Source organism: Pelophylax lessonae (genome assembly GCF_965119305.1).
Source record: "Pelophylax lessonae genome assembly, chromosome: 1".
Classification (NCBI taxonomy): Eukaryota; Metazoa; Chordata; class Amphibia; order Anura; family Ranidae; genus Pelophylax; species Pelophylax lessonae.
In genome coordinates, this window is record NC_138768.1 from 855,410,206 (window position 1) to 855,435,086 (window position 24,881).

The 24,881-nt window shown below is 41.6% G+C and overlaps 1 protein-coding gene across 1 annotated transcript in view; it reads right to left on the reverse strand.

The window, feature by feature from the left end:
* Nucleotides 1–24,881, reverse strand: part of SFXN5 (sideroflexin 5) — a gene marked incomplete at its 5' end in the record, with an annotated part of 451,990 nt that overhangs the window by 180,097 nt on the left and 247,012 nt on the right. Inside the window, one exon of the mRNA XM_082264426.1 lies at nt 21,914–22,004. Within this exon, the coding sequence (XP_082120552.1) occupies nt 21,914–22,004 (91 nt within the window). The remainder of the gene's footprint in view (nt 1–21,913; nt 22,005–24,881) is intronic.

Genomic DNA, 24,881 nt, shown 5'->3' on the forward strand with positions numbered 1-24,881 from the left:
ATCCTCAGTGGGGCCAGGTAACTCACCTGACCCCTGGTGTCTGGAGAGGGAGAGCTGCAACACACACAACCTCTCTGGTGCAGAGACTGATGTGACTGGCTCAGTGTTCTATGTACAGCGCTGCGTTATATGTCAGAGCTATATAAAATATATAATAATAATAGTGTGTGACTGTGGTAGGACATAGAGTGTAAGCTCCTCTGGTGCAGAGATTGAAGTGACCAGCTCGGTATTCTATGTATAGCGCTGCGTTATATGTCGGAGCTATATTATTGTATACTAATAATAGTGTGGGACTGTGGTAGGACAGTAGAGTGTAAGCTCCCCTGGTGCAGAGATTGATCTGACTGGCTCTGTGTTATATGTACAGTGCTGCAGTATATGTCAGAGCTATATTAATGTATACTAATAATAGTGTGTGAGTGTGGTAGGACATAGAGTGTAAGCTCCTCTGGTGCAGAGATTGATGTGTTCGGCTCAGTGTTTTATGCACAGCACTGTGGTATATATCAGAGCAATATAAATGTATAATAATAATAAATGTGTGACTGTGGTAGGACAGAATGTAAGCTCCTCTGGTGCAGAGAATGATGTGACCGGCTTGGTGTTCTATGTACAGCGCTGCGTTATATAGCAGAGCTATATTAATGTATACTAATAATAGTGTGTGACTGTGGTAGGACAGAAGAGTGTAAGCTCCTCTGGTGCAGAGATTGATGTGACTGGCTAGGTGTTCTACATACAGCGCTGCAGTATATGTCAGAGCTATATTAATGTATACTAATAATAGTGTGTGACTGTGGTAGGACAGTAGAGTGTAAGCTCCTCTGGTGCAAAGAATGATGTGACCGGCTTGGTGTTCTATGTACAGCTCTGCGTTATATAGCAGAGCTATATAAATGTATAATAATAATAGTGTGTGACTGTGGTAGGACAGAAGAGTGTAAGCTCCTCTGGTGCAGAGATTGATCTGACTGGCTAGGTGTTCTACGTACAGCGCTGCGGTATATGTCAGAGCTATATTAATGTATACTAATAATAGTGTGTGACTGTGGTAGGACAGTAGAGTGTAAGCTCCTCTGGTGCAGAGACTGATGTGACTGGCTCGGTTCTATGTACAGCGCTGTGGTATATGTCAGAGCTATATTAATGTATACTAATAATAGTGTGTGAGTGTGGTAGGACATAGAGTGTAAGCTCCTCTGGTGCAGAGATTGATGTGTTCGGCTCAGTGTTTTATGCACAGCACTGTGATATATATCAGAGCAATATAAATGTATAATAATAATAAATGTGTGACTGTGGTAGGACAGAATGTAAGCTCCTCTGGTGCAGAGATTGATCTGACTGGCTAGGTGTTCTACGTACAGCGCTGCGGTATATGTCAGAGCTATATTAATGTATACTAATAATAGTGTGTGAGTGTGGTAGGACATAGAGTGTAAGCTTCTCTGGTGCAGAGATTGATGTGTTCGGCTCAGTGTTTTATGCACAGCACTGCGGTATATATAAGAGCTATATAAATGTATAATAATAATAATAGTGTGTGACTGTGGTAGGACAGTAGAGTGTAAGCTCCTCTGGCGCAGAGAATGATGTGACCGGCTTGGTGTTCTATGTACAGCGCTGCGTTATATAGCAGAGCTATATAAATGTATAATAATAATAGTGTGTGACTGTGGTGGGACATAGAGTGTAGGGGTCAACCGATTATCTGCAAAGCCGGAATGCACTTTCCTCAATATATCGGAATCGGCCTCTGAGGTTCTCGATATTGCCGATATTTCGGAAAGTGTTGTACCGGAGTGATGCCTGCAGCTAGAGGTCGGCTGTCTTGTAATGACAACCAATATGGCTGAGAAGCCGCTCGGCTGTCATTACAAGGAGCGGGAGGGGATGTCCCCCCTCCCGCCGCCTTCCGCGGCTCGCCCGGGTCTCCCGTCCCACCGGAAGATCCGGGCAACCAGCCTGCACAGCCGATGAAGACCCAATCAAAGCTGCATTCGGCTCGGATCGGGTCTCCGTGTAAAACCTGGAAGTGAGGTCATGACATCACTTCCGGGTACTGGCGCCAGATTAAAAAAAAAATTACAGCATTCAAAACAGCCAAACTTGGCGTTTTGAATGCTTTTAAGTGCAGAGGAGGGGTTTGGGGTCTTTTAGATCCCCCCCAGATCCCTTTACAACACTACCTGTCAAGTGCTAAAAATAATTATTTTTTTTAAATGTATGAAAATATCGACCAATACTGATATGCATTGGCCAAAATGTTGGTATCGGCAACGAAAAACCGATATCGATCGATCACTAATAGAGTGTAAGCTCCCCTGGTGCAGAGATTGATGTGACCGGCTCGGTGTTCTATGAACACAGCTGAAGAATATGTCAGAATCGAATACTTAGGCAAGGCAGTAAAAAAAAAAGAAAAGAGTTAATAAAAAGATGAATCATTTATAACACGCACATTTGTCATTAGAATCTCCTTTACAAAGGTGCCGGCTCATATACACGAGTGTGCAATGGTTAACAGGTTTGAATGTAGGGTGATGGGTAACATATGCCCGTCGGTGGCCTCTCGGTGCGTGGACCTGATTCCACGCTGTAGGGGGAAGGGGATATGGAGAGAGTGGGCAGATGGCGCTGTCTCTACGAAATGTTATTCTCTGATTCATAAACATGTATTTATCCTACAGCTGTTCATCATGCAGGGACTGCAGGAGACCAGTCCAATGAACAGATATCCATCGTCCAAAGCGTCACACATGTAAGGGGTGCGCCCATCAACACCATTAGGAGTACATTTGTGCTGCGATGGGAAGGTTTTCTGACTGTGACGCACAGCATTCGTTATGCAGTATGGAATAACTCCAGGTATCTTCAAACTCACCTTAATACAGTGAGAGAAGATCGGCTGATATGTATTGGTCAATCATCAAATCGGCATCCTTTTGAAATTATGGAATAAATCGGATAAAGAACTGGCGCAAGATTTAAAAAAATCAATAAAAAATAAAATGTGGCTCATGCAGATTTAAAGAGAAGACAAAGCTAAGAGAGTGAAGAGAAAGGGAAGGGAAGGAAAATGAGACAATATGAAAGAGAATTGAGGGGGAGGAAATGAGTGAAGGGAAAGGAAAGGGGGTGACGAAAAGGTAAAGTGGTGAAAAGAAGGGGAAGGTAGAGAGAGAAGTGGAAAGGAATGCATAGAAAAGTAGGCGGTGAAAAGAAAAAGAAGGGAATGATTAGAAAAGATGAACGATTAGACAAAGGAAAGGGGTAAGGAGAAAGGCAAGGAATTAATAGAAAGACAAGGGAATAGAATGAATAGAAAAAGAGAAGGGGTGAAATAACCAGGAAGGAAATGAATAGAAAGTGATGGGAATGAAAAGAAATGGAAGGGAATGAAAAGAAAGGGAAGGGAATGAATAGAAATGGAAGTGGTGAAGAGAAAGGGAAGGAATTGAAGAAAAAGGGATGGGAATGAAGAGAAAGAAAAGGGGTGAAGAGAACGGGAAGGAAATAGATTGAAAGGGAAGGGGTGAAGAGAAGGGAAGAGAATGAATAGAAAGGGAAAGGAATAAACAGAAAGGGAAGGGAATGAACAGAAAGGGAAGGGAAGAGGAGCGAATGAAATTATTAGAAAGGGAAGGGGTAAAGAGAAAGGCAAGGAATGAATAGAAAGGCAAGGGAATAGAATGAATAGAAAGAGAAGGGTTGAAGAGAAAGGGAAGGAAATTAATAGAAAGGAAAGGAAATAAATAAAAAGAGAAGGGGTGAATAGAACGGGAAGGAAATGAAAAGAAAGGGAAGGAAATTAATAGAAAGGGAAGAAAATGAAAAGAAAGAGAAGAGGTAAAGAGAAAGGGAAGGGAATGAATAGAAAGAAAAGGGGTGAAAGGGAAGGGAGTGACTAGAAAGAAAAAGAGTGAAGAGAAAGGCAAGGAAATGAATAGAAAAGGAAGGCAATAAATAGACAGAGAAGGGAATGAATAGAAAGGGAAGAGAATGAATAGAAAGGGTAGGGAATGAATAGAAAAAGAAGTAGCAAATAGAAAGGGTAGGGAATGAATAGAAAAAGAAGTGGCGAAGAGAAAGGGAAGGAAATAAACAGAAAGGAAAGAAAATGAATAGAAAGGGAAGGGCAAAAAGAAAGGGAAGAGAATGAACAGAAAAAGAAGGGCTGAAGAGAAAGGACAAGGGTGAAGAGAAAGGGAAGGGAATGAATAGAAAGAGAAGGGGTGAAAAGAAAATGGAAGGAAATGAATAGAAAGGGAAGGGAATAAATAGAAAAAAGAATGAAGAGTAAGGGAAGGCAGTGAAAAGGAAGGGCAGTGATTGAAGAGAAAGGGAGTGTAAAGAAACAAAAAGGGGATAAAGCAAAAAGGAAGACCATAAAGAAAAAGGGAAGGGAGTGAGGAGAACAGGAAGGGTGGATGAGAATGGGAAAAGGGTAAGGAGAACTGAAAGGGGGTAAAAAAGAAGGGGTAGGGGGTAAAGAGAATGGGAAGGGAATGAAGATGGATGGAGTGAAAGAAAGGGAAAGGGGATGAAGAGAAAAGAAAGGAGTGAGAAAAAAGGGAAGAGTGGAAAAGAAAGGGAAAAGGGTAAAGAGGAAGGGAAAAAAGTAAAGAGAAAGGGAAGGGACTGAGGAGAAAAGGAAGAGGGTGAAGAGAAAGGGAAGAGAATAAATAGAATGGAGGGAAGTCAAAGGGAAGGAGGGGAGTTTACCAGAATATAGACTTGTTTTCAGCACTGAAAGTTGATAGGGAATGAATGAAGGAATGGAAGGGGTTAAAGAAAAAGAAAGAAAAAAGGGAAGTGGGTGAAGAAAGGGAAGCGAGTGAAGTAAAAGGGAACAAGGTAAAGAGAAAGGGAAGGATATTAAGAGAAAAAGAAGGAAGTTAAGAGGAAGGGAAAGGAGGTAACGAGAAAAGGAAGGGGGTAAAGAGGGAGGGTAGGGAATGAAGAGAAGGGAGTCAAGAGAGAAAGAAGGGGGTGAGGAGAAAGCTTGGGAGACAAATGCACTTCTCCAGGTCGGGCCACCACTGGAAGTGACCTGTAATAAAGTTGGGTGTAGGTCTGGTTTCTTGATGTAATTGCAGAGAGGACAAAGAGTGGGAGACCACAGGCAGAATCCACTCAGAAGCACAGTACATGGGGAACATGGCTAACCTGTTTCACGTCACAGACACTTAATCAGAACCCCGGGTGAAGAGAAAGAGTGGAGAGGTAAAGGTAAGGGCAGGAGGTGAAGAGGTGAGGAAAGGTGGTGAAAGAGAAAAGGAATAGGGTGAAGAGAAAGGAAAGAATGAAGAGTGAAGAGAAAGGGAAAGAAATAAAGAGAAAAGGAAAGGAGTGAAGATGAATGGAGAAAAAGGCAATGGAGTGAAGTTAAAGAGAAAGGAAAGGGAGTGAAGAGAAAGAAACCACTGTGCCAAAATGTATTGGACTGAGCTACTTACAATGTATAGCCTAAAAGACACAGAATATCCTTCACTAACTATCCTTCGCTAACTAAAAATGACAAATAAAACCAAACTACTGTACACTTTAGGATAGTAAGGGATCCTTTTGTCTTGCGGTCGGATGCGTGTTTTCCCATACCATAGTGAAAGGTCGATTTATTAATTATGCGAGAGCTTCACATTTAAGAAAACAATGTTGGTGTATTAACTAATCCCAGAGGATTTCTCTGTGAATCTAATAATCTGTTTACCACAATCCCCTAAGCGATAGAAGAGAGAAAATGGTGATTAGAGGTGAGTCTTCATCATCATCCCTCTAACAAGTAGGCAAGTTACAACACAAACAGTCACTAATGGGTAACGCGCAGCTTTTCTGCCGAGTTGACTGTTGCTGGGTGCCTATGATGGGTCAATGCGGTAACAGACGCTGAGCAACAAGGTGAGGAAAGGCCAAGCTTACCATGTCTATGTTCAGGTAGAATGGCCCCTGCCGTGGTCGTACCACACAGCCAGTAGACAAACACTTTTGCCCAGCAGAGCTGATATCCTGAGGTCAGATCTCGGAAGGAAAGCAGCCTACACAGAGTTTGCAGAGTCACTGCTGCCTCTTTTTGTGGATTTTCCTGCAGCTGTTCCAATTTCACCTCAAAATCCAAAAAAGGAAGTGGAAGGCCAAAGCTGCCCATAGACCACTGACCACTCAAATTTTCTTGGGTGGCCCTGTCAACGCCATTTGACTCATTAGCTGTTCAGCTGCCACTAATATGTTCAGGATTCTGAAAACAGTGATTGAAAGCTATGGGCAGTGAGAGATTCCTCCATCCAAGGGTGGTTGGGGGAATCTATAAATTTTACTTGTTCAGACCACTGGGTATGGCCAGCTTTGGAGTATGTCTGTGCAGACATGTATGGCCATGGTGCGGACATTAGAGTATAAGCTCCTCTGGAGCACAGACTGGTGCAAATGTCTCTATGCATTCAGTAATGCATGGAGAAATAGGCCACAACTATATAAATACAAGAAATAATTCACTTTATACATACATTCACTGGCCACTTTATTAGGTACACCTTGCTAGTACCAGGTTGGACCCCTTTGGCCTTCAGAACTGCCTTAATTTTTCATGGCATAGATACAACAAAGTGTTGGAAACATTCCTCAGAGATTTTGCTCCATAGTGACATGATAGCATCCCGCGGTTCCTGCAGATTTGTTAGCTGCACATTAATGATGTGAATCTCCCGTTCCACCACATTCCAAAGGTGCTCTATTGGATGAGATGTGGTGAGTGTGGAGGCCATTGGAGTACAGTGACCTCATTGTCACGGTGAAGAAACCAGTGGTGAGATGATTGGAGCTCTGTGACATGGTGCATTATCCTGCTGGAAGGAGCCATCAGAAGATGGGGACACTGTAGTCATAAAGGGATGGACATGGTCAGCAACAATACTCAGGTAGGCCGTGGAATTTAAACGATGCTCAGCTAATACTAAGGGGCCCAAAGTGTGCCAAGAAAATATCTCCTACACCATTACACCACCAGCCTGAACCGTTGATACAAGGCTGGATGGATCCATGCTTTCATGTTTTTTATCCCAAATTCTGACCCTATTTGAGGCTACATTCACACCTGAGCGTAGCGTTTTTCGCGCGTTTTTTACCGCGATTTTACCGCGATTTTTGCGGCGTTTTTTACCGCGATTTTACCGCGATTTTTACCGCGATTTTTGTGCAGGCGTTTTTAGATTGAATAGAGATCAATGGAAAACGCCTGTAATCTGCCCAAAAAGAAGCTCATGTACTTTTTTGAGCGTTGGGCGTTTTGTATACAGCGTCAAAACGCTCAGATGTGAACAGGGGCCATTGAAATGAATAGGATTTGTCTTGTTGGGCGTTTTGAGAGCTGATCCTAGAGCAGAAAAACGCCCCAAAAACGCCCCAAAACGCCTAGATGTGAACGGAGCCTGAATGTCGCACCTGAAATCCAGACTCATCAGACCAGGCAACATTTTTCAAATCTTCTATTGTCCAATTTTGGTGAACCTGTGTGAGTTGTAGCTTCAGTTTCCTGTTCTTAGCTGAGGAGTGGCACCTAGTGTGGTCTTCTGCTGCTGTAGGCCATCTGCTTAAAGATCCAATGTGTTGTGCATTCAGAGATGGTATTCTGCATACCTTCACACAAGTGCCGCTCACTGGATATTTTCTCTTTTTTGGACCATTCTCTGTAATCCAGAGAGATGATTGTGCGTGGAAATCCCAGTAGATCAGCAGTTTTTGAAATACTCAGACCAGCCCGTCTGGCTTCAATAACCATGCCATGTTCAAAGTCACCTAAATACCTTTTCTTCCCCATTCTGATGCTCAATTTGAACTTCAGCTAGTCGTCTTCGCCTCGTCTGAATGCCTAAATGCACTGAGTTTCTGCCATGTGAGTGGCTGATTAGCAATTTGTGTTATCAAGCAATTGAACAGGTGTACCTAATAAAGTGAGGATATATATATATATTTACTATTGCACTAAGAACTGTACTCGCACCATTGATTAATTTTTGCCCTGTGGTTGACATTGCAGGGCAAAGAGAATTGGGATTTACAGGTAGTACAAAGTAGTATGTAGGGGGATCTATAAAGTGACCCTGTTGTTGTTGGTGGTTGTTGACACCTGACCATCAAACTTAGATAAGCATATTGGACATTCTAATCCAAAACCATGGCCATTAATATGGCGTCCCCCCCCCCCCCCAACCGATGTGGGTGCGCTCCCGAGCCCTACTGTGTGTGCCCCCCAGCTCCCTGGTCACAAGATTTGATTAAAAGCAGAAGGAGCCAATGGCACTCATTGCTGCCTTCCTGTTCTGTGACAGGACTGGATTGAGATAGGAGGACTCTCTGTATCTTAACCACTTCTGGACCGGGTCTTTTTCTGACACTTGTTGTTCACAAGTTAAAATCATTTTTTTTTTTTTTGGTAGAAAAATACTTAGAACCCCCAAAACATTATATAATTTTTTTAGCAGAGACCCTAGTGGTAAAATGGAGAGCGCTGCAATATTTTTTAATCACACCGTATTTGCATAGTGGTCTTATAAACGCAATTTTTTTTGGAAAAAATACACTTTTTTGAATTAAAAAATAAGAAAACCGTAAAGTTAGCCCAATTTTATTCTATAATGTGAAAGATAATGTTACGCTGAGTAAATAGATACCCAACATGTCATGCTTCAAAATTGCGCACGCTCATGAAATGGCGACAAACATTGGTACTTAAAAATCCCCATACTTTAAAATGTCTACAGGTTACCAGTTTAGAGTTACAGAGCAGGTCAAGGGCTTAAATTATTGCTTTCCCTCTAACAATCGCAGCGATACCTCACATGTGTGGTTTGAACACTGTTTACATATGTAGGCGTGACTTGCGTATGCGTTCGCTTCTGCGCATGAGCTAGCGGGGACGGGCGCTTTAATTTTTTTTTTTCTATTTATTTTTTCTTTTTACCGTTTAAAAAAAAAAAAAAAATTGATCACTTTTATTCCTATTACAAGAAGTGTAAACATCCCTTGTAATAGAAATAAGCATGACAGGACCTCTTTAATGTGAGATCTGGGGTCAAAAAGACCTCAGACCTCACATCTACATTTTTTTGACTGGGTGACTAAAATAATAGACGGTGGAGGTGCAGTAGGCATTGCATATCTAGATTTTAGTAAGGCTTTTGACACTGTCCCACATAGAAGACTTATCAATAAACTGCAGTCATTGAGCATGGACTCCCATATTGTTGAGTGGATTAGGCAGTGGCTGAGTGACAGACAACAGAGGGTTGTAGTCAATGGAGAACATTCAGAACAAGGTCATGTTACCAGTGGGGTACCTCAGGGATCTGTACTGGGACCAATTTTGTTTAAGATCTTCATAAGTGATATTGCAAAAGGCCTCGAAGGTAAGGTTTGTCTTTTTGCTGATGACACAAAGATATGTAACAGGGTTGATGTTCCTGGAGGGAAACGCCAAATGGAAAAGGATTTAGGAAAACTAGAAGAATGGTCAGAACTCTGGCAACTGAAATTTAATGTGGATAAGTGCAAGATAATGCACCTGGGGCGTAAAAACCCAAGGGCAGAATATAGAATATTTGACACAGTCCTGACCTCAGTATCTGAGGAAAGGGATTTAGGAGTAATTATTTCAGAAGAATTAAAGGTGGGAAGACAATGTAATAGAGCAGCACGAAATGCCAGCAGAATGCTTGGATGTATAGGGAGAGGTATAAGCAGTAGAAAGAGAGAAGTGCTTATGCCGCTGTACAGAACACTGGTGAGACCTCACTTGGAGTATTGTGCGCAGTACTGGAGGCCATATCTCCAGAAGGATATAGATACTCTAGAGAGAGTTCAGAGAAGAGCTACTAAACTAGTACATGGATTGCAGGAAAAAAACTTACCAGGAAAGGTTAAAGGACCTTAACATGTACAGCTTGGAAGAAAGAAGAGACAGAGGGGATATGATAGAAACTTTTAAATACATAAAGGGAATCAACTCGGTAAAGGAGGAGAGCATATTTAAAAGAAGAAAAACTACCACAAGAGGACACAGTTTTAAATTAGAGGGGCAAAGGTTTAAAAGTAATATGAGGAAGTATTACTTTACTGAGAGAGTAGTGGATGCATGGAATAACCTTCCTGCAGAAGTGGTAGCTGCAAATACAGTGAAGGAGTTTAAGCATGCATGGGATAGGCATAAGGCTATCCTTCATATAAGATAGGGCCAGGGACGATTCATAGGATTCAGATATATTGGGCAGACTAGATGGGCCAAATGGTTCTTATCTGCCGACACATTCTATGTTTCTATCTACACTAAAAAAATGCTAAAAAAAAATTGGCTCTTTAAATCCGTTGCTAGGACGCAGCATATGACGTTGCTTCGGTCCTCCAAGGCCATAGAGTGAAGTGAGCGCCATCTTGCCCTCACTCGACTTCCTGTCTGAGGGGACAGCGGACCGTATAGTTTTCCCCGCTACTGGCAGGTCCAGTAAGCGGGGGAAAACGACCGGGAAGAGGCGGGAGGGCGGGGGCACCTCTCCTGCCGCCCATAAAGGTGATCCTGGGGCAAATCGGCCACTGGGACCACTCTTATGTTAAAGCGGACTGCCCGCTGTTTAAAAAAATACCAGGGTTATGCCAGCAGCTATCTGATACCATAACCCCGGTATTTAACGTCAAAGTAGCGACATAAAACTGTGACGGCCGGTCCGTAAGTAGTTAATGCATGGACTGCATTCAAGTAAAAACTGGATTTCTTTAGAACCACTTCATTAATGCCATTGCCATGTTGATAAGTTGGAGGGAGGAACCAGGGCAGGCTAAATACAAGACGGTTAAACTCATTGGCTGCATTTTCAAATATTCAGGATCTACAATACAGTAAATCCACTTTTGTTGAGAAAAAAACTTTAACCTGTGGGTGATTTATGTACATTGCAGAGATTTTATTTTTCTTTTAATTTATTACAGGTACCTCTATAGTGCTGTCAATATACGCAGAGCTTTACATATACCGTATTTATCGGCGTATAACACGCACCGGCGTATAACACGCACCTAACATTTAGGAGGGATTTTTTAGGAAAAAAGCTTAAAATTTTAAATAAACAGCATTGAACTATTTAATCAAATGCAGTCTTACCTGTGCCCATGAATGCAGCCTCATCAGCGCAGTGTCCCCAATGCAGCCTAGCCAGGGCAGTGTCCCCAATGCAGCCTAGCCAGCGCTGTGTCCCCAATGCAGCCTAGCCAGCTCAGATTGCCCATATTGCACAGATCGCCAGCACAGATCGCCAATATTGCACAGATCCCCAGCACAGATCGCCCATATTGCACAGATCGCCCATATTGCACAGATTGCCCATATTGCACAGATCGCCAGCACAGATTGCCCATATTGCACAGATCGCCAGCACAGGTTGCCCATATTGCACAGATCGCCAGCACAGATTGCCCATATTGCACAGATCGCCAGCACAGGTTGCCCATATTGCACAGATCGCCAGCACAGATTGCCCATATTGCACAGATCCCCAGCACAGGTTGCCCATATTACACAGATCGCCTGCACACAGATCGCCAGCACAGATCACCGCACACAGATCGCCAGCACAGATCGCCGCACACAGATCGCCAATATATTTTTTTTTAAAAAGTCGGGCAGCGCTGAGGCAGAGGTGGGCGGGCCGTGCGAGGAGAAGAGAGTACGAGCCACCGCTGTCATCTGACGTCCCGGCGCCTATGATAGACGTCACACCTCCCATGTCCCGGCATTGGGCCATTGTGCTGTCTATCATAGGAGGCGGGACTTCCTATGACAGCAGCCACTCGTCCTTCCTTCTGCTCTGCCCGGCCCGCCCCCTCCTCTTCCTCTCTGGCTGCCCGGCTTTTTTTTTTTTTTTTTTTACTATATCGGCGTATAACACGCACTGGTGCTTTGCCCTCCATTTTTAGGAGGAAAAAGTGCGTGTTATACGTCGATAAATACGGTAGATTGTGCATTCACATCAGTTCCTACCCTCAAGGAGCTTACAATCGAAGGTCCCTAACTCACATTCATACATACACATACTAGGGCCAATTTACACAGGAGCTAAGTAACCCTCCAGTATGTCTTTGGAGTGTGGGAGAAAACCGGAGTACCTGGAGGAAACCCATGCAGGCACAAGGAGAACATGCAAACTCCAGGCAGGTAGTGCTATGGGGGACATACTAAACCATTTAATGTGAAAATGGCTTAATGTAGCTTAATGTGTAATAAAGTGCCTAAACCATAATCAATTGCCCTGAAACTTTGCACAGACTAAGTTTTTAACTTTCCTAATATATCCTAGAAGTTTCATGTAGTTTGGTCTTCCAGGAGGCAAACAAGGGACATTAAGCTTGTTTTTTGGGGAGCTTAATGTGGCTTAATGTACAAAAAAGAGCTTAGATGTTAACCAATTTCCCCCAAACTTCACACAATAAAAGACTCTATTGGTGCTAAGATAGTCTGAAAATTTTAGCTCATTTGGTAAATCACACCAAACGTTATTCACATTAAGCTATTTTTTTACAATACTAAAACGTTTAATGTCCACGGCTTAATGTAAAAAGAGCTTAACGTACCAAAATGTGCCTTAACCTCAACCAATTGTCCTGAAACTTTGCACAGCCCAAGTTCTGCACTTCCCAAAGCTATCCTGGAGGTTTCATCGATTTTGGTCTCCCACACGGAAAACTGGGGACATTAAGCTCTTTTTTTGGGGAGCTTAATGTGGCTTAACGTACAAAAAAGAGCTTAGATGTGAACCAATTTCCCCCAAACTTGGCACAATAGAAGAGTCTATCTATTCCAACATATACTGAAAATTTCAGATCATTTGGTAAATCACACCAAAAGTTATTCACATTAAGCTGTTTTTAGCAATCATAAAAACGCATGGCTTAATGTGAAAAGAGCTTAACGTACCAAAATGTGCCTAAACCTCAACCAATTGTCTTGAAACTTTGCACAGCCCAAGTTCTGCACTTCCCAAAGCTATCCTGGAGGTTTCATCGATTTTGGTCTTCCACGTGGAAAACTGGAGACATTAAGCTCTTTTTTTGGGGCGCTTAATGTGGCTTAACGTACAAAAAAGAGCTTAGATGTGAACCAATTTCCCCCAAACTTGGCACAATAGAAGAGACTATCAATTCCAACATATTCTGAAAAATTCAGATCATTTGGTAAATCACACCAAAAGTTATTCACATTAAGCTCTTTTTAGCAATCATAAAAACGCATGGCTTAATGTGAAAAGAGCTTAACGTACCAAAATGTGCCTAAACCTCAACCAATTGTCTTGAAACTTTGCACAGCCCAAGTTCTGCACTTCCCAAAGCTATCCTGGAGGTTTCATCGATTTTGGTCTCCCACACGGAAAACTGGGCACATTAAGCTCTTTTTTTGGGGAGCTTAATGTGGCTTAACGTACAAAAAAGAGCCTAGATGTGAACCAATTTCCCCCAAACTTGGCACAATAGAAGAGTCTATCAATTCCAACATATTCTGAAAATTTCAGATCATTTGGTAAATCACACCAAAAGTTATTCATATTAAGTTGTTTTTAGCAATCATAAAAACGCATGGCTTAATGTGAAAAGAGCTTAACATACCAAAATGTGCCTAAACCTCAACCAATTGTCTTGAAACTTTGCACAGCCCAAGTTCTGCACTTCCCAAAGTTATCCTGGAGGTTTCATCGATTTTGGTCTCCCACGTGGAAAACTGGGGACATTAAGCTCTTTTTTTGGGGAGCTTAATGTGGCTTAACGTACAAAACAGAGCTTAGATGTGAACCAATTTCCCCCAAACTTGGCAAAATAGAAGAGTCTATCAATTCCAACATATTCTTAAAATTTCAGATCATTTGGTAAATCACACCAAAAGTTATTCACATTAAGCTCTTTTTAGCAATCATAAAAACGCATGGCTTAATGTGAAAAGAGCTTAACGTACCAAAATGTGCCTAAACCTCAACCAATTGTCTTGAAACTTTGCACAGCCCAAGTTCTGCACTTCCCAAAGCTATCCTGGAGGTTTCATCGATTTTGGTCTCCCACGTGGAAAACTGGGGACATTAAGCTCTTTTTTTGGGGAGCTTAATGTGGCTTAACGTACAAAAAAGAGCTTAGATGTGAACCAATTTCCCCCAAACTTGGCACAATAGAAGAGTCTATCAATTCCAACATATTCTGAAAATTTCAGATCATTTGGTGGAAATTGGTTCACATCTAAGCTCTTTTTTGTACGTTAAGCCACATTAAGCGCCCCAAAAAAAGAGCTTAATGTCCCCAGTTTTCCGTGTGGGAGACCAAAATCCATGAAACCTCCAGGATAGCTTTGGGAAGGGCAGAACTTGGGCTGTGCAAAGTTTCAAGACAATTGGTTGAGGTTTAGGCACATTTTGGTACATTAAGCTCTTTTTACTCTAAGCTAAGGACATTAAACGTTTTAGTATTGTACAAAAAGAGCTTAATGTGAATAACTTTTGGTGTGATTTACCAAATGATCTGAAATTTTCAGAATATGTTGGAATAGATAGGCTCTTCTATTGTGCCAAGTTTGGGGGAAATTGGTTCACATCTAAGCTCTTTTTTGTACGTTAAGCCACATTAAGCTCCCCAAAAAAAGAGCTTAATGTCCCCAGTTTTCCGTGTGGGAGACCAAAATCGATGAAACCTCCAGGATAGCTTTGGGAAGCGTAGAACTTGGGCTGTGCAAAGTTTCAAGACAATTGGTTGAGGTTTAGGTACATTTTGGTACATTAAGCTCTTTTCACATTAAGCTATGCGTTTTTATGATTGCTAAAAAGAGCTTAATGTGAATAACTTTTGGTGTGATTTACCAAATGATCTGAAATTTTCAGAATATGTTGGAATTGATAGACTCTTCTATTGTGCCAAGTTTGGGGGAAATTGGTTCACATCTAAGCTCTTTTTTGTACGTTAAGCCACATTAAGCGCCCCAAAAAAAGAGCTTAATGTCCCCAGTTTTCCGTGTGGGAGACCAAAATCGATGAAACCTCCAGGATAGCTTTGGGAAGTGCAGAACTTGGGCTGTGCAAAGTTTCAAGACAATTGGTTGAGGTTTAGGTACATTTTGGTACATTAAGCTCTTTTCACATTAAGCTATGCGTTTTTATGATAGCTAAAAAGAGCTTAATGTGAATAACTTTTGGTGTGATTTACCAAATGATCTGAAATTTTCAGAATATGTTGGAATTGATAGACTCTTCTATTGTGCCAAGTTTGGGGGAAATTGGTTCACATCTAAGCTCTTTTTTGTACGTTAAGCCACATTAAGCGCCCCAAAAAAAGAGCTTAATGTCCCCAGTTTTCCGTGTGGGAGACCAAAATCGATGAAACCTCCAGGATAGCTTTGGGAAGTGCAGAACTTGGGCTGTGCAAAGTTTCAAGACAATTGGTTGAGGTTTAGGCACATTTTGGTACGTTAAGCTCTTTTCACATTAAGCTATGCGTTTTTATGATTGCTAAAAAGAGCTTAATGTGAATAACTTTTGGTGTGATTTACCAAATGATCTGAAATTTTCAGAATATGTTGGAATAGATAGACTCTTCTATTGTGCCAAGTTTGGGGGAAATTGGTTCACATCTAAGCTCTTTTTTGTACGTTAAGCCACATTAAGCTCCCCAAAAAAAGAGCTTAATGTCCCCAGTTTTCCGTGTGGGAGACCAAAATCGATGAAACCTCCAGGATAGCTTTGGGAAGCGTAGAACTTGGGCTGTGCAAAGTTTCAAGACAATTGGTTGAGGTTTAGGCACATTTTGGTACGTTAAGCTCTTTTCACATTAAGCTATGCGTTTTTATGATTGCTAAAAAGAGCTTAATGTGAATAACTTTTGGTGTGATTTACCAAATGATCTGAAATTTTCAGAATATGTTGGAATTGATTGACTCTTCTATTTTGCCAAGTTTGGGGGAAATTGGTTCACATCTAAGCTCTTTTTTGTACGTTAAGCCACATTAAGCTCCCCAAAAAAAGAGCTTAATGTCCCCAGTTTTCCGTGTGGGAGACCAAAATCGATGAAACCTCCAGGATAGCTTTGGGAAGTGCAGAACTTGGGCTGTGCAAAGTTTCAAGACAATTGGTTGAGGTTTAGGCACATATTGGTACGTTAAGCTCTTTTCACATTAAGCTATGCGTTTTTATGATTGCTAAAAAGAGCTTAATGTGAATAACTTTTGGTGTGATTTACCAAATGATCTGAAATTTTCAGAATATGTTGGAATTGATAGACTCTTCTATTGTGCCAAGTTTGGGGGAAATTGGTTCACATCTAAGCTCTTTTTTGTACGTTAAGCCACATTAAGCTCCCCAAAAAAAAGAGCTTAATGTCCCCAGTTTTCCGTGTGGGAGACCAAAATCGATGAAACCTCCAGGATAGCTTTGGGAAGTGTAGAACTTGGGCTGTGCAAAGTTTCAAGACAATTGGTTGAGGTTTAGGTACATTTTGGTACATTAAGCTCTTTTCACATTAAGCTATGCGTTTTTATGATTGCTAAAAAGAGCTTAATGTGAATAACTTTTGGTGTGATTTACCAAATGATCTGAAATTTTCAGAATATGTTGGAATTGATAGACTCTTCTATTGTGCCAAGTTTGGGGGAAATTGGTTAACATCTAAGCTCTTTTTTGTACGTTAAGCCACATTAAGCTCCCCAAAAAAAAGAGCTTAATGTCCCCAGTTTTCCGTGTGGGAGACCAAAATCGATGAAACCTCCAGGATAGCTTTGGGAAGTGCAGAACTTGGGCTGTGCAAAGTTTCAAGACGATTGGTTGAGGTTTAGGCACATTTTGGTACGTTAAGCTCTTTTCACATTAAGCTATGCGTTTTTATGATTGCTAAAAAGAGCTTAATGTGAATAACTTTTGGTGTGATTTACCAAATGATCTGAATTTTTCAGAATATGTTGGAATTGATAGTCTCTTCTATTGTGCCAAGTTTGGGGGAAATTGGTTCACATCTAAGCTCTTTTTTGTACGTTAAGCCACATTAAGCTCCCCAAAAAAAGAGCTTAATGTCCCCAGTTTTCCGTGTGGGAGACCAAAATCGATGAAACCTCCAGGATAGCTTTGGGAAGTGCAGAACTTGGGCTGTGCAAAGTTTCAAGACGATTGGTTGAGGTTTAGGCACATTTTGGTACGTTAAGCTCTTTTCACATTAAGCTATGCGTTTTTATGATTGCTAAAAAGAGCTTAATGTGAATAACTTTTGGTGTGATTTACCAAATGATCTGAAATTTTCAGAATATATTGGAATAGATAGACTCTTCTATTGTGCCAAGTTTGGGGGAAATTGGTTCACATCTAAGCTCTTTTTTGTACGTTAAGCCACATTAAGCTCCCCAAAAAAAGAGCTTAATGTCCCCAGTTTTCCGTGTGGGAGACCAAAATCGATGAAACCTCCAGGATAGCTTTGGGAAGCGTAGAACTTGGGCTGTGCAAAGTTTCAAGACAATTGGTTGAGGTTTAGGCACATTTTGGTACGTTAAGCTCTTTTCACATTAAGCTATGCGTTTTTATGATTGCTAAAAAGAGCTTAATGTGAATAACTTTTGGTGTGATTTACCAAATGATCTGAAATTTTCAGAATATGTTGGAATTGATTGACTCTTCTATTTTGCCAAGTTTGGGGGAAATTGGTTCACATCTAAGCTCTTTTTTGTACGTTAAGCCACATTAAGCTCCCCAAAAAAAAGAGCTTAATGTCCCCAGTTTTCCGTGTGGGAGACCAAAATCGATGAAACCTCCAGGATAGCTTTGGGAAGTGCAGAACTTGGGCTGTGCAAAGTTTCAAGACGATTGGTTGAGGTTTAGGCACATATTGGTACGTTAAGCTCTTTTCACATTAAGCTATGCGTTTTTATGATTGCTAAAAAGAGCTTAATGTGAATAACTTTTGGTGTGATTTACCAAATGATCTGAAATTTTCAGAATATGTTGGAATTGATAGACTCTTCTATTGTGCCATGTTTGGGGGAAATTGGTTCACATCTAAGCTCTTTTTTGTACGTTAAGCCACATTAAGCTCCCCAAAAAAAAGAGCTTAATGTCCCCAGTTTTCCGTGTGGGAGACCAAAATCGATGAAACCTCCAGGATAGCTTTGGGAAGTGTAGAACTTGGGCTGTGCAAAGTTTCAAGACAATTGGTTGAGGTTTAGGTACATTTTGGTACATTAAGCTCTTTTCACATTAAGCTATGCGTTTTTATGATTGCTAAAAAGAGCTTAATGTGAATAACTTTTGGTGTGATTTACCAAATGATCTGAAATTTTCAGAATATGTTGGAATTGATAGACTCTTCTATTGTGCCAAGTTTGGGGGAAATTGGTTAACATCTAAGCTCTTTTTTGTACGTTAAGCCACATTAAGCTCCCCAAAAAAAAGAGCTTAATGTCCCCAGTTTTCCGTGTGGGAGACCAAAATCGATGAAACCTCCAGGATAGCTTTGGGAAGTGCAGAACTTGGGCTGTGCAAAGTTTCAAGACGATTGGTTGAGGTTTAGGCACATTTTGGTACGTTAAGCTCTTTTCACATTAAGCTATGCGTTTTTATGATTGCTAAAAAGAGCTTAATGTGAATAACTTTTGGTGTGATTTACCAAATGATCTGAATTTTTCAGAATATGTTGGAATTGATAGTCTCTTCTATTGTGCCAAGTTTGGGGGAAATTGGTTCACATCTAAGCTCTTTTTTGTACGTTAAGCCACATTAAGCTCCCCAAAAAAAGAGCTTAATGTCCCCAGTTTTCCGTGTGGGAGACCAAAATCGATGAAACCTCCAGGATAGCTTTGGGAAGTGCAGAACTTGGGCTGTGCAAAGTTTCAAGACGATTGGTTGAGGTTTAGGCACATTTTGGTACGTTAAGCTCTTTTCACATTAAGCTATGCGTTTTTATGATTGCTAAAAAGAGCTTAATGTGAATAACTTTTGGTGTGATTTACCAAATGATCTGAAATTTTCAGAATATATTGGAATAGATAGACTCTTCTATTGTGCCAAGTTTGGGGGAAATTGGTTCACATCTAAGCTCTTTTTTGTACGTTAAGCCACATTAAGCTCCCCAAAAAAAGAGCTTAATGTCCCCAGTTTTCCGTGTGGGAGACCAAAATCGATGAAACCTCCAGGATAGCTTTGGGAAGCGTAGAACTTGGGCTGTGCAAAGTTTCAAGACAATTGGTTGAGGTTTAGGCACATTTTGGTACGTTAAGCTCTTTTCACATTAAGCTATGCGTTTTTATGATTGCTAAAAAGAGCTTAATGTGAATAACTTTTGGTGTGATTTACCAAATGATCTGAAATTTTCAGAATATGTTGGAATTGATTGACTCTTCTATTTTGCCAAGTTTGGGGGAAATTGGTTCACATCTAAGCTCTTTTTTGTACGTTAAGCCACATTAAGCTCCCCAAAAAAAAGAGCTTAATGTCCCCAGTTTTCCGTGTGGGAGACCAAAATCGATGAAACCTCCAGGATAGCTTTGGGAAGTGCAGAACTTGGGCTGTGCAAAGTTTCAAGACGATTGGTTGAGGTTTAGGCACATTTTGGTACGTTAAGCTCTTTTCACATTAAGCTATGCGTTTTTATGATTGCTAAAAAGAGCTTAATGTGAATAACTTTTGGTGTGATTTACCAAATGATCTGAATTTTTCAGAATATGTTGGAATTGATAGTCTCTTCTATTGTGCCAAGTTTGGGGGAAATTGGTTCACATCTAAGCTCTTTTTTGTACGTTAAGCCACATTAAGCTCCCCAAAAAAAGAGCTTAATGTCCCCAGTTTTCCGTGTGGGAGACCAAAATCGATGAAACCTCCAGGATAGCTTTGGGAAGTGCAGAACTTGGGCTGTGCAAAGTTTCAAGACGATTGGTTGAGGTTTAGGCACATTTTGGTACGTTAAGCTCTTTTCACATTAAGCTATGCGTTTTTATGATTGCTAAAAAGAGCTTAATGTGAATAACTTTTGGTGTGATTTACCAAATGATCTGAATTTTTCAGAATATGTTGGAATTGATAGTCTCTTCTATTGTGCCAAGTTTGGGGGAAATTGGTTCACATCTAAGCTCTTTTTTGTACGTTAAGCCACATTAAGCTCCCCAAAAAAAGAGCTTAATGTCCCCAGTTTTCCGTGTGGGAGACCAAAATCGATGAAACCTCCAGGATAGCTTTGGGAAGTGCAGAACTTGGGCTGTGCAAAGTTTCAAGACAATTGGTTGAGGTTTAGGCACATTTTGGTACATTAAGCTCTTTTTACATTAAGCTAAGGACATTTAAACGTTTTAGTATTGTACAAAAAGAGCTTAATGTGAATAACTTTTGGTGTGATTTACCAAATGATCTGAAATTTTCAGAATATGTTGGAATTGATAGGCTCTTTTTTTGTGCCAAGTTTGGGGGAAATTGGTTCACATCTAAGCTCTTTTTTGTACGTTAAGCCACATTAAGCGCCCCAAAAAAAGAGCTTAATGTCCCTAGTTTGCCTCCTGGAAGACCAAACTACATGAAACTTCTAGGAGATATTATGACAGTTAAAAACTTAGTCTGTGCAAAGTTTCAGGGCAATTGGTTATGGTTTAGACACTTTATTACACATTAAGCTACATTAAGCCATTTTCACATTAAATGTTTTAGTATGTCCCGTGCTATGGGCTGGGCTTAAATGGATGACCGTAGTGCTGCCAGGAGGAACTGCTACCCACTTAGTCACTTTGTTGCAGATTCCAATTGTTTATTATGAAGAAATAGCTGTTTGTTTGTCTGTGTCCATGTGCAAAGTGAATAATAATTATCAATCACCTATTATCTATTATAGGTGATAGCTATTCGGCTGCTTCATGGGCCATAGGTCCCCTCAAACCACTGGAGGACGTTGGATGGAAATGTGAAGTGCAATAGATAATGAAGCATTAAAGAAATAAATCAAGAAGATTATTAGGTAGAGTAATATCACTCCTTACTTAGGTATATCATTCTATTCTAATATATCTATTATCAATCAATGCACCTGCAGGGTTCTAATGGGGAAAGTGGCAGGATCTGCATCCCTTTAGATGGGATTTCCCTTTGGGAGTATCTCACCAAAAATGGCATTTTTGTTGCAGGGGGTGCCTGAAATCTGACTTATATCTTAGTGCAGACTTCTGGGAAAATCAGTGAGCCAATCACACAAGCAGGAATTACATTTTTAGGGAGTGTTCTGTATACCATCTGCTTGGTGGCCATATTGCATTTTATAGAAAATTACAGCAGCTGCAGATTCCCAGTGTCGGCGGGGAAATCATGAAGCGGCGCAACAAGCTTTACATGACATGCACTAGGAAGATACACCTGTACTGAATGTTTGGTGAAAATCACATTCACTGCATTATAAATATATTCCCTTATTGCACTGATGGGGAACCTTGGCACCCCAGATGTTTTGGAACTACATTTCCCATGGTGCTCATGCACTCTGCAGTGTAGTTGAGCATCATGGGAAATGTAGTTCCAAAACATCTGGGGTGCCAAGGTTCACCCTCACTGCCTTATTGGAACATAAGCAGGACTGTCACCAGGACAGGGAGGGGGAGGATTCTGGGCAGCGTAGGGAACAAGTAGCAGATAGGGAGGAGGTACAGAGCAGAGCTACTCATAGAAACATCTTTGCTTCTTCCTCCAATGAGGAGGTGAGTATCAGAGGAAGACGCAAAGCTGCGATAGTCAAAAGTGGTGACCACATCCTGGCTACGTTGTCAATCAGAGGGGTACATTAGACATCAGCAAATAAACACATAGGAGCTTTTCACATTTGAGTAAGCCCTCTAATAATAAAATCAGACAAGGAGCAATGTGTAAATAGCTTTCAGAGCACCGGGACTCACCTACAGCCGGGAAGGGCACAAAGCGCTGGATGAAGAGCCTGGTAGCCGGGGTGAATTTGTTTGCTCTCTGGACCAGAGAATTAAGGCCAACCTGAAAGAAAAGAGATGAAAATTAACTTCTGATGTATAGAGGAAAGGAAAGGCAATGGTAAATCAATACAGTCATCTGATGGATCTTTCATCAGAAGGCCAGAACAAATGAAAGACAAATGATGATTGGTTTTTGGGGGTTACTGAACTTTGACTCTCTTCAGTGCATTGTTCTGGATTTACTGTAGGGGACTTCAGCTGTGGGCACACATTAGATTCTGTATATCTAATGTATAGGAGATGGTCAGAGACTAGGGACATACCACAGGAGATGATCAGGGACTGGGGACATAACACAGGAGATGGTCAGGGACTGGGGACATACTATGAAAGAAGGTTAGAGACTGGGGCAGATCACAGGGGTTGGTCAAATACTTGGGACATACTACAGGAGATGGTCAAAGACTGGGGACACACTACAGGAGATGGTCAGAGACTGGGGACATACCACAGGAGATGGTCAGGGACTGGAGACATACCACAGGAGATGGTCAGGGACTGGGGACATACCACAGGAGATGGTCAGGGACTGGGGACATACTATGAAAGAAGGTTAGAGACTGGGGACACACTACAGGAGATGGTCAGAGACTGGGGACACACTACAGGAGATGGTTAGAGACTGGGGACACACTACAGGAGATGGTCAGAGGCTGGGGACATTCTACAGTAGATGGTCCGAGACTGGGGACATTCTACAGGAGATGGTCAGAGACTGGGGACACACTACAGGAGATGGTCAGAGACTGGGGACATTCTACAGTAGATGGTCAGAGACTGGGGACACACTACAGGAGATGGTCAGAGACTGGGGACACACTACAGGAGATGGTCAGAGACTGGGGACACACTACAGGAGATGGTCAGAGACTGGGGACATTCTACAGTAGATGGTCAGAGACTGGGGACATTCTATAGTAGATGGTCAGAGACTGGGGAATTCTACAGTAGATGGTCAGAGACTGGGGACCTGGAGTCTGCATATAGACCTGCTTGCCTGTCCCTAACCACACGTATTTGCTCCTTGAACGATTACATGTGAACAGCCTTAGACAGTGTTAGCCTGTCATTGTACAGACTTTTTGGCCACAGCTGATCGCAAACACCTGGCCAGACCCTGATCTGGGCGCAGTACGGCCATGAATGGCTGTGTGACTGAGCCCTGATGCATGTACCCTGAGCAATAAAAACCTGGCACAACTTCTCACTCTTCCTTCTACTTTAAAAAAATATATATATATTCCTATCTGTGTCCCCACTGGAGAGATTTTGCTTACTTCCGGTCTTGGTGATCACAAAAGGAAATTGCTACAGAATCATTAACAAAAACGTGACATAGGTTCGAACTCTTACTTACTCCATTTTGCTCACAGTCACAAATATACTTAAAAGAACAAAGTCAAATTTTTATACAGAGTCCTGCAGCGAGCACATGATGGTAAAAGTGTCCCCAGCTCTGGGGAGACAGTTAAGGAAGTGACACGGTGACAGGGCTCCAGCGGCGCAGCGAAGGCCATCCGGCGGTAATAAGCGGCGATGATGTCAGCGCACAGCGGAGAAGCTTGGCAGCCCGGTCCGGAGAGAAGGCAGAGGATGGCGGTGATTATGGCCAGTCACAGCACATTCACAGGCTGTCAAACACGCCGACTCCAAGCTCTGCTGACAATTATCAGGGAGAAGGAGCTGGGATTAGAAAACCCACAGGGGCTTTATCACATAGGAGACGGTGAAAAATAACCTGAGCGTATGTTGTGCAAGAAGGCAGAGGATTCTATCCTACACATAAATACAGCAGCCGCCTGTAACCGTTTCTGTGCCGCGTCGGTGTCACCAGGATCGCTTTATATGACATAACCCAATGGAACTGAACAGCACAAAACATTACTGCAACGTACAATAATACTGTATTATTTATACATTTATATAGCTCTGACATATACAGTATCTCACAAAAGTGAGTACACCCCTCACATTTTTGTAAATATTTTATTCTATCTTTTCATGTGACAACACTGAAAAAATGACACTTTGCTACAATGTAAAGTAGTGAGTGTACAGCTTGTATAACAGTGAATGCCAACATGTACTGTGACATACTGAAGCAGAGCACGATCCCCTCCCTTCAGAGACTGGACCACAGGGCAGTATTCCAACATGATAACGACCCCAAACACACCTCCAAGACGACCACTGCCTTGCTAAAGAAGCTGAGGGTAAGTTACGAGCCTTTATTTTGTTGCTCGGCTTCTGACCCCGTAAAATGTGTTGTTCATCGGTATTCCTGCTTTTTCCATGTATCGTACTTTTGTTTCAATAAAGTTTCTTTAAAAAAAAAAGAAAAAAAAGAAGCTGAGGGTAAAGGCTATGGACTGGCTAAGCATTTCTCCAGACCTAAACCGTATTGAGCATTTGTGGGGCATCCTCAAGCAGAAGTTGGAGGAACACAAGGTCTCTAACATCCACCAGCTCCGTGATGTTGTCATGGAGGAGTGGAAGAGGACTCCAGTGGCAACCTGTGAAGCTCTGGAGAACTCCATGCCCAATGGGGGTTAAGGTAGTGCTGGAAAATAATAGTGGCCACACAAAATATTGACACTTTGGGCCCAATTTGGACATTTTAACTTAAGGGTGTACTCACTTTTGTTGCCAGTGGTTTAGACATTAATGGCTGTGTGTTGAGTTATTTTTAGGGGACAGCAAATTTACACTGTTATACAAGCTGTACACTCACTACTTTACATTGTAGCAAAGTGTAATTTCTTCAGTGTTGTCACATGAAAAGATATAAAAAAATCTTTACAAAAATGTGAGGGGTGTACTCACTTTTGTGAGATTCTGTATATAGTTCTGACATTTACCTCAGCACTGTACAGAGAAC